The sequence below is a fragment of the Hyperolius riggenbachi genome, chromosome 1 (assembly GCF_040937935.1).
Source record: "Hyperolius riggenbachi isolate aHypRig1 chromosome 1, aHypRig1.pri, whole genome shotgun sequence".
NCBI classification, from domain to species: Eukaryota; Metazoa; Chordata; class Amphibia; order Anura; family Hyperoliidae; genus Hyperolius; species Hyperolius riggenbachi.
The window spans coordinates 659,639,314-659,658,435 of record NC_090646.1 but is presented as its reverse complement, the minus strand read 5'-3'; the positions used below and the strand labels follow the sequence as shown (position 1 = coordinate 659,658,435).

General features: G+C 46.7%; 1 protein-coding gene across 1 annotated transcript in view; it reads left to right on the top strand.

The window, feature by feature from the left end:
* Window positions 1–19,122, top strand: part of EPG5 (ectopic P-granules 5 autophagy tethering factor) — a 160,672-nt gene that overhangs the window by 82,341 nt on the left and 59,209 nt on the right. Inside the window, exons 21-25 of the mRNA XM_068252178.1 lie at window positions 5,591–5,710; window positions 7,215–7,381; window positions 9,040–9,267; window positions 10,686–10,809; window positions 17,408–17,552. Of these exons, the coding sequence (XP_068108279.1) occupies window positions 5,591–5,710; window positions 7,215–7,381; window positions 9,040–9,267; window positions 10,686–10,809; window positions 17,408–17,552 (784 nt within the window). The remainder of the gene's footprint in view (window positions 1–5,590; window positions 5,711–7,214; window positions 7,382–9,039; window positions 9,268–10,685; window positions 10,810–17,407; window positions 17,553–19,122) is intronic.

Below are 19,122 nucleotides of genomic sequence, written 5' to 3'. Positions count from 1 at the left end.
GTCTCTTATACTCTGGGCTCCTCCCCGTACGGGCATCATAGCTTCCGCTTTTCCATATTGTGGTGCGCATTTACTATACGCCTGCGTCATCAGTTGTTGTCTGGAGCGCAGCCCTCGTAGCGCTCCGTGATGACCTAGCGTTTGTTCTTTGATCTGTTTAGTGCCATCTTGTGGCCAAACCACTAACTACCCTCTAGTTTTCATTATTGCACTATACATACCTCGGTTTATTTAAAAAAGGCCACAGCCTTTAGTGCTATTATTAAAATTAATATACAATCAGTGGGATTTTTATACAATCAGTGGGAATTTATTTTAGCTCCGTGGGATGACTTATCCATACTTCCAGCTGGACAAATACCATAATCCCTATTATAGGGTATAGTTAGATACGACCTTTAGTGCTAGAGTGCCTTAGCCCTAAAGGTCTCAGCCTCTAGTCCCAGTATTGGGGTTACTGTATATTTAGTAGAAATTTCAGCTTCGTGGGATAACTAATCTATGTTTCCATCTGGACAGATACCGTACTCCCTATTTTAGGGAATAATTGGATACTCTTAGGCTGTAATACCATGCCAAAAACCTCTACATCAAGGTAGCTCCCAGAATTTTGGCCACTTTTCAAATTTCCACAAATACAGTGATTATCACCAACCTCTGTTTACATGCTGGGGTTCCTAATGACCCCCCGCCTACAGAGGGAGAATTCTGTGTATCTCCATCAAAGTTACCCTGTACCCCATTTGACCTCAATACCCACTCCCCTTATTGTATACTATGTGTACTACGTGAGTGACCCCCATTAGTATTCTTTAAAGGAGCCACAGGATTCTCAGTGATCATTAGTCATACATCATTTGTGATGAAACAGTTTAAATCAAACTCTACATTAAGTCCCCCCGGGGAGAGTGATCCTATGTTAAATATCCATCTACCCTCCGCTTGGGAGATGTCCCGTACTACACTTGACCCTCTCCACCTTTTGATATGTGATTCTACCCCCATAAATAGGAGTCCTGTTGGGTCTCTATTGTGATATAATTTAAAATGATTGGAAACACTATGTGTGGCCATATCTTTTAAACGATACCAAAGATCTATTCCAAAAGATGCAGTATATCCCAATTCAACGAGATGACATATTGGTCACAGGAGACGTGACGTCTCTGTATACGGTCATTCCGCATCAGGATGGGATGGAAGAAGTAAAACAGGCCCTCACGGCAGAAACTGATTTGAAGGTGGAGCAAATTAGGTTCATTCTGGAATTATTAAACTTTGCCCTATGGCACAACTATTTCTGGTATGAACAAGAATACTATCTGCAATTGACTGGATGTGCCATGGGGGCGAAGTTCGCTCCGTCCCTAGCTAATATTTATATGGACAAATGGGAGAGAGAAATATTGAATCTGGAACAGGCTGCAAACCTTATCAGCTGGAACAGATTCATTGATGATCTGTTCTTTATATGGAGAGGCACCAGTGAGGAACTCAATAAATTTTGTGAAACAGTTAATGGCCACTGGCAACCAATTAAAATAACCTTTATTCAGGAATTTTTAACAGGTGGAATTTCTAGATCTGATTATTACCAAACAGGAAGATAAACTGATGACGAAAACGTTTTTTAAATCCACCGATAAAAATGGGTATATCCCCAAAGATAGCTGCCATCATAAGAGGTGGCTGAATAACATCCCCAAGGGATAGATAATGAGGATCAGGAGAAATTGCACCAATGTACATGACTGTAGAGAACAAAGTCAGACCCTGGTCCAGCGGTTTGTAGATAAAGGCTACAATCCAGGAGATCTACTAAATCTGGTGGAAGAAATATCCAGACTTGATCAGTCTGATTTATTAAAGAAGAGACAACAATCAGATGTTAAGAATAGAGAGTTTGACCTGCTGTTTGACTATAGCCACCAATATAAAGATGTTGAGTCCATAATCACTAAACATTGGCGCATTTTACAGTTGCATGGGACAATTGGAAAAGCACTCCCAAAGAAACCAGGATTCATATATCGGAAAGCACCGAACCTCAGATCTAAGCTGGTCCCTAGTTTCCAGAACCCCCCCCAAAAGTTAATATGACTAATCTACTGGGACAAAAGGGCTTCTTTCCCTGCAGGGGTTGCAGAGAGGCGCAACCAGAGCCGGGACAAAGTCCTCCAGCACCCAAGGCTGACACATCAAAGTGCGCCCCTCCATCCCTCCACCCCAGCCGTCACACACTGATTGCTATTAGATTAAGAGGCACCCCAGGGCCCCCAACACCTTAATCTCTAGTTATATGGCTTGTAGTCACTTCCATGTATCTCCTTTTCTTATTTCTTTCTGCTTCAAACACAATTAGGAATGACAGCTGAATGAATTGTGCGCCCCCTCCTACACTGCGCCCTGAGGCTGGAGCCTCTCCAGCCTATGCCTCGGCCCGGCCCTGGGCGCAACCCTGTAAAGGGGACAATTTAATTGCCAGAAACACTGGCCACCAACATTGAATAAAACAATGTATCACTTGTCGCACAAAAGGGGTGATATACGTATTGAAATGTCCCTGTGGATTAGAGTATGTGGGGCGTACCACCCGATCATTACATAAAAGGATAGGGGAGCATGTGGCAAACATAATTAAAGGGTTGGCCACACATAGTGTTTCCAATCATTTAAAATTATATCACAATAGAGACCCAACAGGACTCAGATTTATGGGGGTAGAATCACATATCAAAAGGTGGAGAGGGTCAAGTGTAGTACGCCGTACTAAGTACGGGACATCTCCCAAGCGGAGGGTAGATGGATATTTAACATGGGATCACTCTCCCCGGGGGGACTTAATGTAGAGTTTGATTTAAACTGTTTCATCACAAATGATGTATGACTAATGATCACTGAGAATCCTGTGGCTCCTTTAAAGAATACTAATGGGGGTCACTCACGTAGTACACATAGTATACAATAAGGGGAGTGGGTATTGAGGTCAAATGGGGTACAGGGTAACTTTGATGGAGATACACAGAATTCTCCCTCTGTAGGCGGGGGGTCATTAGGAACCCCAGCATGTAAACAGAGGTTGGTGATAATCACTGTATTTGTGGAAATTTGAAAAGTGGCCAAAATTCTGGGAGCTACCTTGATGTAGAGGTTTTTGGCATGGTATTACAGCCTAAGAGTATCCAATTATTCCCTAAAATAGGGAGTACGGTATCTGTCCAGATGGAAACATAGATTAGTTATCCCACGAAGCTGAAATTTCTACTAAATATACAGTAACCCCAATACTGGGACTAGAGGCTGAGACCTTTAGGGCTAAGGCACTCTAGCACTAAAGGTCGTATCTAACTATACCCTATAATAGGGATTATGGTATTTGTCCAGCTGGAAGTATGGATAAGTCATCCCACGGAGCTAAAATAAATTCCCACTGATTGTATATTAATTTTAATAATAGCACTAAAGGCTGTGGCCTTTTTTAAATAAACCGAGGTATGTATAGTGCAATAATGCAAACTAGAGGGTAGTTAGTGGTTTGGCCACAAGATGGCACTAAACAGATCAAAGAACAAACGCTAGGTCATCACGGAGCGCTACGAGGGCTGCGCTCCAGACAACAACTGATGACGCAGGCGTATAGTAAATGCGCACCACAATAAGGAAAAGCGGAAGCTATGATGCCTGTACGGGGAGGAGCCCAGAGTATAAGAGACGTCGGCGCCCTTGTGACGTCAGCCCCTGATGAGTCCATTGGACGAAACGCGTAGGGCGTGACCAGGAGCGCTGACGTCACTGGGCGGCGGGAGAGACGCGCACGCTAAGGGAAAGAGCAGCTACGTGGAGCGGAGTATCGGGACGCCGGCACCGCTAACAGGGGAAACCTACTGTTGGGCTGTGATGCCCGAGATGCCCTTTATCTTCCTACTTACGTAAGTGCGCTAAAACTGCACAGGCTATCTTGACCAGCAAAACTGTATTACGCTATGTATGTTTTTTATATATTTTTTACATGTGGAACTGTGTATTAAAAGTGGATTTATCCGGTTGTGAACAAAGGCAGAGTGGAGACTGTGATTGGAAGTTTGCCGCTCTAAGGCTAAGCGCTAGACCCACCTGGATTGTGAGGTGGTGTCCATCTGGTGAGCTGCTGGTGTGGAGGGGTTAATGTTCATCACGAGTCAAGCACAGTTATATCACATATGCACGTTTGGGTGGCATGTGAACTTTGAAATCTGAGATTACAGTAATGCACTATGTGCGGTTTTTTATTTATATTCTAGGAGGAAAGCCATGTACCCCTATATCCTAGGAACACACTTTTGGAGTGTGGAAATTTGTATCAAGAGAGCAATCTTCCAACTTGTATTGATCCCAGTAGGAGGTGCTCACAATTTACATATCCCTCAAAACCCTCAGAGCCATTGCCTCTCTAGGCAACCAACCACCTTTAACTGCCACCTTTGTTAACTGACAGACGTGAGTGTCAAAGGTAACACACTAGGGTCGGATTCTTTGGGCGCATGTTTCTTTTTGTTCTTTCAGTCCCACTAATTATTTTAAAAGTAGGTTATAGATGAACTGTCGCGAAAATCTTAAAATTTAAAACCTATACAAGAAGTACATTTCTCCTACAGTAAAATGAGCCATAAATGACTTCTCTCCTATGTTGTTGTCACTCACAGTAGGTAGCAGAAATCTGACATTACCGAAAGGTTTTGGGCTAGTCCATCTCTTCATGGGGGATTCTCAGCATGGCCTTTATTCTTTATAAAGACATTCCCTGAAAAAAGATTTATACAAAGATGCTGGCCAGCCTCCCTACCCGCTGTACACTATTTTGGCAGTTGGGCGGAGCAACTGCCATTCACTAAGTGCTTTTAAAAATAAAGAAAACCCTGAGAACCCCCCTATGAGAAGATGGGTTAGTCCAAAACCTGTCGGTAATGTCAGATTTCTACTACCTACTGTAAGTGACAGGAACATGGGAAGAAAAGTAATTTATGGCTCATTTTACTCTGGAAGAAATGTACTTCTTATTTGTATGTGTTTTAAATTTTAAGATTTTCGTGACAGTTCCTCTTTGAGCAGTCCACTAGCCAGGAATTAAAAGTGTCTATCAATTAGAAAGAGACAATTTTATTATAGAGGAGCCTGGAAGAGAGGTGTATTTGTAAGGTTAGACCTCTAGGTAGTCATCACTGAGGCAGAGGTTAGTAGATTATGGAGGGACAGAGGGGAGTGGTGTGGGGTGTAGTTCTATATGATTGTGGGGCGTAGTTCTATATGAGGTCAGTCACAGCGATGGAGAGATCACAGTGGGTGGATGAAGATGGCTGGTTGGAAGGGTGAAGAAGTCTTGCAGCAACGGTGAAGATGGAGTGTAGTGCTATAACAGTGTAATGAAGGGTATATCTGAAAAGAGGATGTGGCAGTAGTCCAGGTGGGAGTTGATGGGCCATGCCACTGAAGGTCTCCAGAGCTGAGAAGGAACTTGTGTTGTAGAAGCTGTGTGGATGGAACCAGCAAGACTTGGATAGGCTGGGTATGAGGAATAATGTGGAGGCCTGAGTCTGATTGTTTCTTATTTCAGATCTGGTTCTCTTGGATGGTGCTGAACACAGAGTCCCTGTTTGAAGAGGATTCCCAGCTGCGGCGGGTGGTGGAATACGAACTGCTCAGCAACTCTATTACCCCGGATCAGGCTCTGAAGGTATCTCCTCGCTGTGTACAGCCGGTCACTGACTGTGGTCAGATCAGCTCAGCCTGGTCACACTTCTATACCTACAATCTATACTTACAAGGGCAAGAAGGTCTGGTGTGAGAATGATGTAGAGTGCAGTGTGTGTATTGTGATTTTATAGTTCTCAGTTCACCAGCCAGATGGTGTTCTGGTTAAAGGATCACTATCCTGAAAATCGTAAAAATTTTAAATACATGTAAACACTTCCAAGAGCAAAATGAGCCATAAATTATTTTAGGCCTATGTTACTGTCACTTACAGTAGTTAGTAGAAATCTCACAGAACCGACTAGTTTTGGACTAGCCCATTTGCTCAGGGTTTTCAGAAGCAGTTGGCAGTTGCTCCATCCAACTGCCGCAAAAAGTGTACGGTGAGCAGGGAAGCTGGCAAGTCTCTTTGTATAAATCCTTTTCATGGAGTGTCTTTTTATAAAGAAAAAATGCCATGCTGACAACCCCCCATTAAGAGATGGACTAGCCCAAAATGTGTCATTTGTATTTGATTTCTACTACCTACTGTAAGTGACAGCAACATAGGAGAAAAGTAATTTATGGCTCATCTTACTCTGGAAGAAATGTACTTCTTATATGTATGTGTTTACATGTATTTTACATTTTACAATGTTTCATGATAGTGCTTAATTAAAGGGATACTGTAGGGGGGGTCGGGGGAAAATGAGTTGAAGTTACCCGGGGCTTGTAATGGTCCCCCACAGACATCCTGTGCCCACGCAGCCACTCCCCAATGCTCTGGCCCCGCCTCCAGTTCACTTCTGGAATTTCAGACTTTAAAGTCTGAAAACCACTGCGCCTGTGTTGCCGTGTTCTCACTCCCGCTGATGTAATCAAGAGCGCACAGCGCAGGCCCAGTATGGTCTGTGTCTGCGCAGTACACTCCTGGTGACATCAGGGGAAGCGAGGACACGGCAACGCAGGCACAGTGGTTTTCTGACTTTAAACTCAGAAATTCCAGAAGTGAACTGGAGGCGGGGCCGGAGCATCGGTGAGTGGATGCGCCAACACAGGATGTCTGTGGGGGGCCATTAGAAGCCCCGGGTAACTTCAACTCATTTTCCCCCAACCCCCCTACAGTATTCCTTTAAGAGTGTTTTCTTTGAAGTATGTTTTAAGCCTTTGACCAGGGTTCAAATCCTGTCTGAAGCCAGTATGTAAAATAGTAAGGAGTCATTGGGCAAAGCCCACATGCTCCTAGCTGCCAATGGAGCCCGCCCTAATTGGCTAGAACTCTGAAGCGCTTGGAGTCCACCAGGAGAAAAGCGCAATATACATTTTGTGTCTTGCCTTGTCTTATGTGTCTAAGAAAAATGGATCAGCACCAACAGAAAAAAATGTGCTAAAAGACTTAATTCACATGAGAGAGGGGCTCCAAATGCAACATGTTCCAAATGAGCAGTAACACTTATCAAGTAGAACAATCCTTTATTACATAACACAGTTTTCTCTTGTCTTTGCAGAAAGCCCAGCAGCAGCTGAAGTTACCCATAGTGCCTTCTGTACAGAGGTTGATGATTTACCGCTGGGCTCACCAAGCCATGGCCACTCCGGCTGATCACCCCCTTCTGCCGTTTTTTTGGCAGAAGTTTTTCCTCCTCTACTTGAGCCGGCCGGGACCGCAGTACGGGTAAGAGGCTGTCCGAGGTGAGGGCTTGTTCGGTATTGTGCAATGCTGTCATAATACAGAAGAGGTAAAAGAGAGTGAACAGCAGTCGCATGCCTGACTATGTTAAATGGAGGTTATACGCATAATATATAGTTGTAATTATAGAGTAACATCCCACTCTCCAGGTCAGGCTTGACTCAACGTAAAAATGAGCATATTCCACCCATCCAGGAAGTCTTAAAGGACAACTGAAGTGAGAGGTATATGGAAGCTGCCATATTTATTTCCTTTTAAGCAATACTAGTTGCCTGGCAGCCCTGCTTATCTATTTGAATGCAGTAGTGTATGAATCACACCAGAAACAGGCTTGCAGCTAATCTTTTCAGATCTGACAATAATGTCAGAAGCACCTGATCTGCTGCATGCTTGTTCAGGGTCTATGGCTAAAACAATAAGTGGCAGAGGATCAGCAGGACAGCCCTGCAACTGGTATTGCTTAAAAGGAAATAAATATGGCAGCCTCCATATCCCTCTCACTTCAGTTGTCCTTTAAAGTGTACCTGAGACAGAATTTTTTTTTTTTTAGAAATACATATCTGTTCTCCACCGTCTGTACTATCTGCAATTTCGCTCTGAAAATCCTTCAGTCAGCGCAGACGCAATCCAACTGTGCATGCTCCCCTTTGCGCTTCCGTAGACAGGAGCGTTCTGCATCTGAGAAGTACTATTGCTCAGGTGCAGAACTCTCCGGAGGACGGGGGCACATGGACAGCCAGGCCGTGCATGCGCAGAATGCACCAGACCGGAGGACTTTCTGGGGCGAATTATGGACAATCCAGGAGGAGGGCGACGAGTGAGCGATCAGCCTGAAGGGGCCGGAGGTTTATTTTAAGGTACCCAATTTCACGGAGGACTGGCCCTTCGTTGCAAGCGATCAACGATGATCGTTTGGGCCCAGCAACGTAGGGTAAAATGACAAACGATCAGATCAGACCAACGTATGGAACGATCGATAGAACGATTGTTCGTCATTATTAACGGCATCCAGTCCAATCGATCATACAGGGAATTTTACCATTAATGGGCACCTTTATAACGTGAGTTCTGCACTGGCTCTGTAACTGCCAGGTGCGCGCTTATTTCCATACAGTTTAAGAGGAACTGTAGTGAAAATCATGTAATGAATAAAATTGCTTATTCATTTTTTTTTCAATATTCCTTTATAAATGATTGAGTCAGTGCTTAGTTAGTGTTTGTCCATTGTAAAATCTATCCTCTCCCTGATTTACATTTGAAATTTATCACAGGTGACGACACCTTTAGCCCTGTCAGGTGCAGTTCTGCGGAATGTTTATTTCCGGAAATTCTGCAGCCTTTGAAAATCATGCCTCGATTCCCACAATGCTCTGGAGGGAGAATTCCGCATCACTAAACAGCCTAGGCTAAGCATCACTGGGAGGGCGGGGTTGCATAACAACATCTCCATAGAACTGAATGAGCTGCTCAGCAGAGGTTAGAACATCTGGTCTGTATGTTGAACAGGGGTAAACTATCAGCTGAAGCCATCGCAGAGCATTGTTCCAGGCAGCATGTATTCCCTGTGTATACATAGCTGGTCTATGACGTTGCTTGCTGTAGCAGCGGCCTCACTGTCTGGCTTATGTGTCTGCTGTATCCAGGTTACCGGTGGAAGGATGTATCGGGAAGAGGTTCTTCAGCAGCCCCGCCCACATCCATCTCCTCAAGCAGATGAAGCGTCGCCTGATTGAAGTGGCCGACTTCCACCACTTGGCCAGCAAAGCTATCCGAGCACTGGGCCCGCTGGACGGGTCTCCGGTCTTCTCCGACTCTGGGGGAAGCACTCAGGAGTGTATGACCTCCCCCAATCTCCACAAAGAGCTAGTCAGGTAAGGAATCCAACAGGGGCACCACAGCAGCATTTTACACCCATTTGTAGGCGTGTCCTTCTGCTGTACATCCTACAGGGGCTTTCTGCAAGCATGCACGCAGCTTTCTTGTTAAAGCGCACCTGAGCTGAAGCAAAGCTACCGAAGATGAGCACAGTGGTGTGTTCATGCTGAATCCACATGCATTGCCTATTCTTCTCCTCCTTTCCCCCAGTCCCCGTAATCCCTCCTTTTGAATTAAATTTTTGGCTAAAGTCACATGTTCAGACAGGAAGAGGCGGGCTTGCTGCAACGTTCCCTCCTATCACCCTCCCTTTCCCTCCTCTTCCCCGCCCCATTCACTGCTCTTAGGTGCCCATTTATCTAGTGATGTATGGGCAGATCTACCTAGAGACAGAATGTTCTCAGATTTTATCTGATCAGAGAGAGATCTTTTGGTTTCCCATATGCCACATGCTGATCCTCGTGATGCCCCCTTGGTTGTTGTCCCTCCAAATGTTAATGTAATGTGACCCCCTCTTCCCACTGCCCTGCCCCCCCCCCCCTCCCACCACCACTTGCTTCTTGAAATCAAATGTCTCACCTGTTCCGCCACCGCCAGTCCAGCTGCTCTGTCTTCCTTTCTAGCACTCCCACTTGGCTGCTGCGCATAGCACAAACGGACAGGAGGGGGGACACATTAACGTTTGGGGGTACATAGGCCGGCAGTTCTGTGGTGTTCATCGCCTGTCCCGATATCGTACACCGTTATCACAGCGCACCCGATCAACCACGTTGGCCTGAGATTTTCTCGTTTTTGCTCCAACAACGCAGTCGACCAATTTCGGCCTGAAATGAATTTTGGGATGACTGCCGTAAAGAATTAATAAGTTATTGAAGGTTCATCTAATATTGGCTGTTTACTGTCATTGTTTTTGTTAAGCTCCCTGGCGGTATCCTGGAGTCAGGCTCAGGGTGGAGAAAATCAGCCAGGAGCGGTAATCCTGAACCTGACTTGGGGTTGCCGCCGGGAGGCTTGTGCAGAGAATAGCGCACAGCGGACTTTTTAACACGCCTCCCTGGGATCCAAAAGCCGGCAGCCACTCTCCTTCCTGTCCTCAGAGGCTCTGCATCGCTTTGGTGAGATTGCCTTCTGTCGTCATGACGACAGCCTGCGATCTCACTATAGGGGTACAGTGCCACCTGGAGGATGGAGGGAGAACTGCAGCGCTGGATCCCAGGGTGGTAAGTCAGTGCACGGGATGCTCCAGGCTATCTAGCAGCATGTTTTTTCTGGTTTTAGGGTCTTAAAGCCTGCAAACATTGCACCGCCTTTAGACCCTAAAATCCATAAATAATCATACTGCCAGGGAGGTTAATAAAGTTTTTGGTATGTAAGAGAATTAAACTGATGCAGAGCTGCCACTGTCCTCCCGCAGGTTATTCAATGTATTTATTGTGTGGCTGGAAGATGACAAGTTTCAGAAAGGAGACGTCTATATTCCATCTCTGCCCAAGCAGTACGACCCACACCGGCTGGCAAAGATCATGCATAATGAGCAGGTAAGAGGATGTCATGGGAGGAGCAGAGTCCTGCCGCAGCACAGAGTATATCAGGAGAGGAGAGTCAGATAGTGGGAGGAGCAGAGTCCTGCCGCAGCACAGAGTATATCAGGAGAGGAGAGTCAGATAGTGGGAGGAGCAGAGTCCTGCTGCAGCACAGAGTATATCAGGAGAGGAGAGTCAGATAGTGGGAGGAGCAGAGTCCTGCCGCAGCACAGAGTATATCAGGAGAGGAGAGTCAGATAGTGGGAGGAGCAGAGTCCTGCCGCAGCACAGAGTATATCAGGAGAGGAGAGTCAGATAGTGGGAGGAGCAGAGTCCTGCCGCAGCACAGAGTATATCAGGAGAGGAGAGTCAGATAGTGGGAGGAGCAGAGTCCTCCCACGGCACAGAGTATATCAGGAGAGGAGAGTCAGATAGTGGGAGGAGCAGAGTCCTGCCGCAGCACAGAGTATATCAGGAGAGGAGAGTCAGATAGTGGGAGGAGCAGAGTCCTGCCGCAGCACAGAGTATATCAGGAGAGGAGAGTCAGATAGTGGGAGGAGCAGAGTCCTCCTGCGGCACAGAGTATCAGGAGAGTAAGATAGTGGGAGGAGCAGAGTCCTGCCGCAGCACAGAATATCAGGAGAGGAGAGTCAGATAGTGGGAGGAGCAGAGTCCTCCAGCAGCACAGAGTATATCAGGAGAGGAGAGTCAGATACTGGGAGGAGCAGAGTCCTCCCTCAGCACAGAGTATCAGGAGAGTCAGATAGTGGGAGGAGCAGAGTCCTCCCGCAGCACAGACTATCAGGAGAGTAAGATAGTGGGAGGAGCAGAGTCCTCCCGCAGCACAGAATATCAGGAGAGTAAGATAGTGGGAGGAGCAGAGTCCTCCCGCAGCACAGAATATCAGGAGAGTAAGATAGTGGGAGGAGCAGAGTCCTCCCGCAGCACAGAGTATCAAGAGAGTCAGATAGTGGGAGGAGCAGAGTCCTCCCGCAGCACAGAGTATCAAGAGAGTCAGATAGTGGGAGGAGCAGAGTCCTCCCGCAGCACAGAGTATCAAGAGAGTCAGATAGTGGGAGGAGCAGAGTCCTCCCGCAGCACAGAGTATATCAGGAGAGGAGAGTCAGATAGTGGGAGGAGCAGAGTCCTCCCGCAGCACAGAGTATCAAGAGAGTCAGATAGTGGGAGGAGCAGAGTCCTGCCGCAGCACAGAGTATATCAGGAGAGGAGAGTCAGATAGTGGGAGGAGCAGAGTCCTCCCGCAGCACAGAGTATATCAGGAGAGGAGAGTCAGATAGTGGCAGGAGCAGAGTCCTCCCGCAGCACAGAGTATCAGGAGAGGAGAGTCAGATAGTGGCAGGAGCAGAGTCCTCCCGCAGCACAGAGTATCAGGAGAGTCAGATAGTGGGAGGAGCAGAGTCCTCCCGCAGCACAGAGTATATCAGGAGAGGAGAGTCAGATAGTGGCAGGAGCAGAGTCCTCCCGCAGCACAGAGTATCAGGAGAGGAGAGTCAGATAGTGGCAGGAGCAGAGTCCTCCCGCAGCACAGAGTATCAGGAGAGTCAGATAGTGGGAGGAGCAGAGTCCTCCCGCAGCACAGAGTATATCAGGAGAGGAGAGTCAGATAGTGGCAGGAGCAGAGTCCTCCCGCAGCACAGAGTATCAGGAGAGTCAGATAGTGGGAGGAGCAGAGTCCTGCCGCAGCACAGAATATCAGGAGAGGAGAGTCAGATAGTGGGAGGAGCAGAGTCCTCCAACAGCACAGAGTATGTCAGAAGAGTAAGGCTAGATAGTTGAAGCAGAGTCCTCCCGCAGCACAGAAGATATCGGGAGAGGAGAGTCAGATAATGGAAGGAGCAGAGTCCTCCAGCAGCACAGAGTATATCAGGAGAGGAGAGTCAGATAGTGGAAGGAACAGAGTCCTCCAGCAGCACAGAAGATATCGGAAGGGGAGGAGGGTTAAGGGGTGGAACAGGGTCCTCCAGCAGCACAGACGATATTGGCATAGGGTAAAGGCCCATACACACGTCGGATATTTTTAAACGACCCGCCGTTTGGACGTCCCGTCGTTCAGCCGTCCGGACGTCGAATCGGGCGCGTGTACAGTCCGTCGTTCAGCTGCTAAGACCAGTCTTATCAGCTGAACGACGGACTGTACACGCGCCCGATTCGACGTCCGGGCGACTGAACGACGGGACGTCCAAACGACGGGTCGTTTAAAAAAATCCGACGTGTGTATCTCTGAGCGCGCCCAGCCGGGCTGCAGCTCTCTTAAGCTGCTCCAGACCTTGTCTCAGATTTCTACACCTTTAAACCTATTGTGCTGAAACTGGACTCAAAATACAGAGGAATTTCACCCACCACGACCAAGGCTACAACTACAACCAACCAGAACAATCGGATTACTTTGGATGGCAGAGATTTAAACTGGATTGAAATCCTCCATGAAGCTTACCTCTGCTGAACACACCAAGCCTTCTAACAGCTGACCTGAAACAAGACCTTCAACCTCTCTGGAAACTTGATTGCCTGTGATTGCCCTCACTCCACCCTGTGAGTAATCCTTTATACATTATCCAAGGCATATGCACCAAGTGACTATTTTCCACATTTATGTTATCATTTATCTTCTAAAACAAGGAACTCTATGATCCAACTCTGTGTAGGAATGAAAGGATTTTGCACAGATCCCCTTTGATCCCAGCAGGACTCCAGAAGTACAAGCTATCTGAACAAGTCTATTGTCTCTAATGTCAACATACAAATACTCATCAAAGGACCTTTTCTCTGCCTGCCCTCCCAAGAATCAATTACAAATTAACACCTCTCTGGCTCTCCTCTTAAAATCCTTTGGGATACTCAGGAAATGCAGAAGGGGGCGGAGAGGTAGTGGATCCAAGTATAAAAAACATATTTGCCCTCAGAAAAGCTTAATCACAGCTACACTCTGCAATGCCAGATCGATAAATAATAAGACTGCAACTATACATGACCTAATAGAGCTCTCTGATTTGACCTTTTTGACAGAGACCTGGCTTGGGAAGCATGCAGGCCCAACTCTTGAAGCAACCGTGCCGGCCAATTATTCAATCTTGCACTGTGAGAGACAAGTCGGCAAGGGTGGGGGGGTTGCCATATGCTTCAGATCCTCCTTGAACATAAGGCCCCTGCCCATAGGCCCCACTGAAACCTTTGAATGTATTGCAGCTCAACTGTCAGCAGAAGTAAACATCAACATATTGCTCATATACCGCCCCCCAAAAAATGGTCCAGCCTTTCTTAAGGAAATATCTGAACTCTTATCCTGCGTAACAGTGGAACACCCTAGATGGATCATCCTGGGAGACTTCAATGCATGGGTGGATGATCACGACTCCCAGCTAGGAAGTGAACTACTTCTCATAATGAATGAACTGGGTTTCTCTCAGGCTATCAACCTCCCCACCCATACGAAAGGGCACACCCTGGATCTTATATTTCATTCCGGACTTTTTATATCACACATGGATATAAACCCAGTGGTATGGTCAGACCACCACACCATCCACTTCTCTCTGACAGCACCAGCGATAAAACACAGAGGGAAAGAACTCATAAAATACCGTTCACTGAAAGATGTCTCACCCCAGCACGTTCAGAATATCCTCAACTTCGACGCATTAACCAATCATTGTGCAGACCCAGACTCCATGGTCCTGATATACAACCATGCAGTGTCATCTGCCTATGACGCCCTCGCTCCAGTTCGCATCAAACGATCTACACAACTTCACCATGCACGGTGGTTTGACAGCTCACTAAAGGACCTAAAGAAAGAAGTGCGCAGACTAGAAAGGAAGTGGCGAAAATCTCAGAATTCAAAAGATAAACACACCCTTGTCTCTCACCGGGAAAGCTACCAAAATGCGATCACCAAGAAAAAAATCCTCCTACCTATCACAGGAGATCGCAAAGGCCGCCAACAGACCAGCCCAACTATTCCGCACAGTTGATAGACTATGTAATCCATCCTGTCTAAAACCCACTATAACTCCCTCAAAGGAGCTATGTGAGAAATTTGCCTGCTACTTTGCTGACAAAGTATCTTCTATTCGGTCTCTCATTCAGTCCACAGCACCCAAGACTCATGCAACTAATGGAAATAGCTGCAAAAACAACCTAACACCCTGGACTGACTTCAAAAGTATTAGTGAGGAAGAGATCTCAGACATCCTCTGTCGTCTCCGCCAGACAACCTGCGACCTGGACCCTGGACCAACTAAACATATGCTGAAATGCCCTGACCTGCTTGGTCCAGCATTTCACAAAATAGTAAATTGCTCTCTGCAAGCAGGGAGGTTTCCTACCTCTCTAAAAGAAGGAATCATCAAGCCCCTTCTTAAAAAAACCTTCCATGGATCCAGATGCTATGAGCAGCTACAGACCTGTCTCCAACCTCCCCTTCTTAGGTAAAGTTATTGAAAAGGCTGTCTATCTGCAACTTGAAACCAGGCTGTCAGTAAACAACATCCTGGACCCTCTACAATCTGGCTTTAAGAAACACCACAGCTGCGAAACAGCCCTCATCCAAGTCTGCAACGATCTGCTCATGGCAAGGGACAGAGGGGAATGCTCCACCCTAATCCTGTTGGATCTCTCAGCTGCTTTTGATACAGTTGACCATGAAATCCTGCTTAACAGACTGCAGGAGTACTGTGGCATCAGTGGATCAGTCCTCCAGTGGTTCAGATCATTCCTGACTGACAGAACACAGAGAGTATCCCTAGGACCTATAATGTCCAAACCTGCACCTCTACAATTCGGAGTGCCACAAGGATCAATCCTATCCCCTCTGCTGTTTGCAATCTACATGTTGCCACTCGGTACACTTATCCAACGACATGGCCTGACGTACCACTGCTACGCCGATGACACACAGCTATACCTGTCCTTCAAACCTGGTGGAACAGACCCTACCCCAAAAATAAACTCTTGCTTAGCTGAGCTTCAGGCATGGATGAATGATAACTGGTTGAAACTGAATGCTGACAAAACTGAGGTCCTGTTTGTCCAAAGCCAGCACTCGCCATCAAAACAGCTCTATCCTAAAGCAACACCAATCAGGATTGGGAATTCAGACATAAACAGCTCCAACCTTGTGCGCAGCCTTGGCGTACTAATCGATGGGGAATTGAGTTTCAGAAACCAAATTTCATCTGTAGTTAAATCTTCCTTCTTTCATCTGAAGAACATTGCAAAGATTAAACATCTGATTCCCCCAGAGGATCTTCAAACCCTAGTCCACACCTTCATCACATCACGGCTGGACTACTGCAATGCCCTTTATGCTGGCCTCCCCAAAAAAGACCTGCGTCGCCTGCAATTAGTGCAGAATGCTGCTGCCAGATTGCTAACAAACCAGCCTCGCTACTGTCACATTACACTGATCCTTCGCTCACTGCACTGGCTACCAGTAGAATGGAGAATACTCTTCAAGATTGGACTGCTAACATTCAAATCCCTGCACAATCTGGGCCCTGGATACATGAAGGACTTGCTGAAGCTGCACCACACCTCTCACAACCTCAGATCAGCAAGTTCTATAAACTTGGTCACTCCCAGAGTGCACCTCAAAAAATCTGGAGACAGAGCCTTCTGTCATGCTGCCCCTACTCTTTGGAACTCCCTACCACACCCAGTAAAGACAGCACCATCCCTGGAGCTATTGAAATCCAGACTGAAAAGCCACCTGTTTAGCCTTGCATTTCCAGATTTATAAAATTCTTCCTCTGTACCACGATGGTCTGAGCCATGCTTATGCGCTTTGAGTCCCACGGGAGAAAAGCGCTTTACAAATGTTATTTGTTGTTGTTGTGTATGGGCCTTTGGGGTTAAGGGGTGGAACAGAGTCCCCAGCAGTACAGATTATATCAGGAGATGAAGAGTCCTCCAGTAGCACAGCAGATATAGGGGTGGAGCAGAGTCCTCCAGCAGCACAGCAGATATAGGGGGAGGGTTAGGGGTGGAGCAGAGTCCTCTAGCAGCACAGCAGATATAGGGGTAGGGGTGGAGCAGAGTCCTCCAGCAGCACAGCAGATATAGGGGTGGAGCAGAGTCCTCCAGCAGCACAGCAGATATAGGGGGAGGGTTAGGGGTGGAGCAGAGTCCTCTAGCAGCACAGCAGATGTAGGGGTGGAGCAGAGTACTCCAGCAGCACAGCAGATATAGGGGGAGGGTTAGGGGTGGAGCAGAGTCCTCCAGCAGCACAACAGATATAGGGGGAGGGTTAGGGGTGGAGCAGAGTCCTCTAGCAGCACAGCAGATGTAGGGGTGGAGCAGAGTACTCCAGCAGCACAGCAGATATAGGGGGAGGGTTAGGGGTGGAGCAGAGTCCTCCAGCAGCACAACAGATATAGGGGGAGGGTTAGGGGTGGAGCAGAGTCCTCCAGCAGCACAGCAGATATAGGGGGAGAGTTAGGGGTGGAGCAGAGTCCTCCAGCAGCACAGCAGATATAGGGGGAGGGTTAGGGGTGGAGCAGAGTCCTCCAGCAGCACAGCAGATATAGGGGGAGGATTAGGGGTGGAGCAGAGTCCTCCAGCAGCACACAGCCTCATGATATATGTTTCTCTTTAGAATCTATGGATGGAGTATATCAATATGGAACGCATCATATTTGAAATTCAAGAATCTATTAATGCCTGGAACCAAATCAAGGTGGAGATGGACACCAGTCTGCTGACTCCTGTTGCTACAGTTAATGCTCCGCTCCCAGCTGCAGGTACTGTATACGCTCCCAGCTTCTTACTCATTGCTTTATAAATCTGTAATAGGAAGCTCAATTTACTGAGACCTGAGTATTTAAAACCGGAGTTCATCTTCCCGTATGCTAATGCATGCGAAACTTCCCATAGATTGCATTGTGCATCAGTACCTATACAGAGAATATAAAATACCTGGCTGCTGAAGATCCTTCTTGCTAGCGGATCACCTGACCAAGCCCACTTCTTCCATTGGCTGAGAGAGATGAAGGCCCCTTCCCCACTTGTGCCTTGCGACACACAAGGACATCAGAAGTGCATAGACTGATGTTTCCAACCATGCGCTGGGACACGGCGTGGTAATGCAGTGCATGGTTGCGTGCAATTTTACGTACACTCAGTGAGATTTCATTCATTATCAATAAATAGGATGGCAACTGCGTTTGAGAGAATTGCAGAGCAACGCAAGCACTAGTGGTGCAGGGATCTAACTCTTTGTGATCAGCACTGCAGTTATGGTCACTCCTTTCAGTGTGTAATAAAGCATTTAAAAGGAATCTGAGGTGAGGCTGCCATGTTTATTTTCTTTTAAACAATACCATTTGCCTGGCAGCCTTGCTGATCTTTCTGATGTCTAAATTGCACAACTGTAACAAGCATGCAGTTAATCCAGTCAGACTTCAGTCAGACATCTGATCTGCTGCATGCTTGTTCAGGGTCTGTGGATAAAAGTATTAGAGGCAGAGGATCAGCAGGCTAGCCAGGCAACTGGCATTGTTTAGAAGGAGATAAATATGGCAGCCTCCATATCCCTCTCATTACAGGTTCCCTTTACTCCTCCCACCCCTTTGTGTGTTATCTATCATCTTATATCTTCCTGCCTGCAATAAAAAAAACCACTTCTCAATGGTCCTTCTGGTGGATCTGAACTCTTGCACAGGGCGGAATGAAACGTATAGAAATGCACCCTGTATGTATTTAGAGAGTTTAGCCTGTCTAATTCCCCATCTTCTTTGACTATTTACAAGTGTAATTTGATCTCTCTCCTGTGTCAGCTGACTGCTACAGTAGAGCAGCTGAATTGTAAAAACAGGATGTTAACCCTATGGCTGCTTCCATGAAAGCAGGAAGTAGACACACTGCAGATTTATTGCAGGATTTTGTATCAGCTGTAACAAATGTTTTTCTTTAAAGGTTATTATGCTGATGCTTATCTTTTAAAGCAGAGAGGAAGTTCTGAGTTCAAGTCTACTTCAATGTAATCCTATTATGTGACTGGTGAGACAGTAGGAATGATTGGTATGCATCAGGCGACTTGGCGGGCGATAGACCATCTAATTTGTTTATTATAATCGAATTGGATGAAAATTGTTGCCACCAAGTGCATACCCGACCGACTAAGCGACCAATTTCGGGACAGAAATTTGTCGCTTTGTCTGTCGCGCATGCGGCAAGATGTCAGGCCGAAGTTGCTTGGTCGGGTGTACGGCGGTGATTTCCAATTGAACGACGAGATGACGAAACCCAATGCAATTGCAATGTATAAATGGCGATTCCCTGAAGGTTTCATGCTGAAATCGGACAGTAATC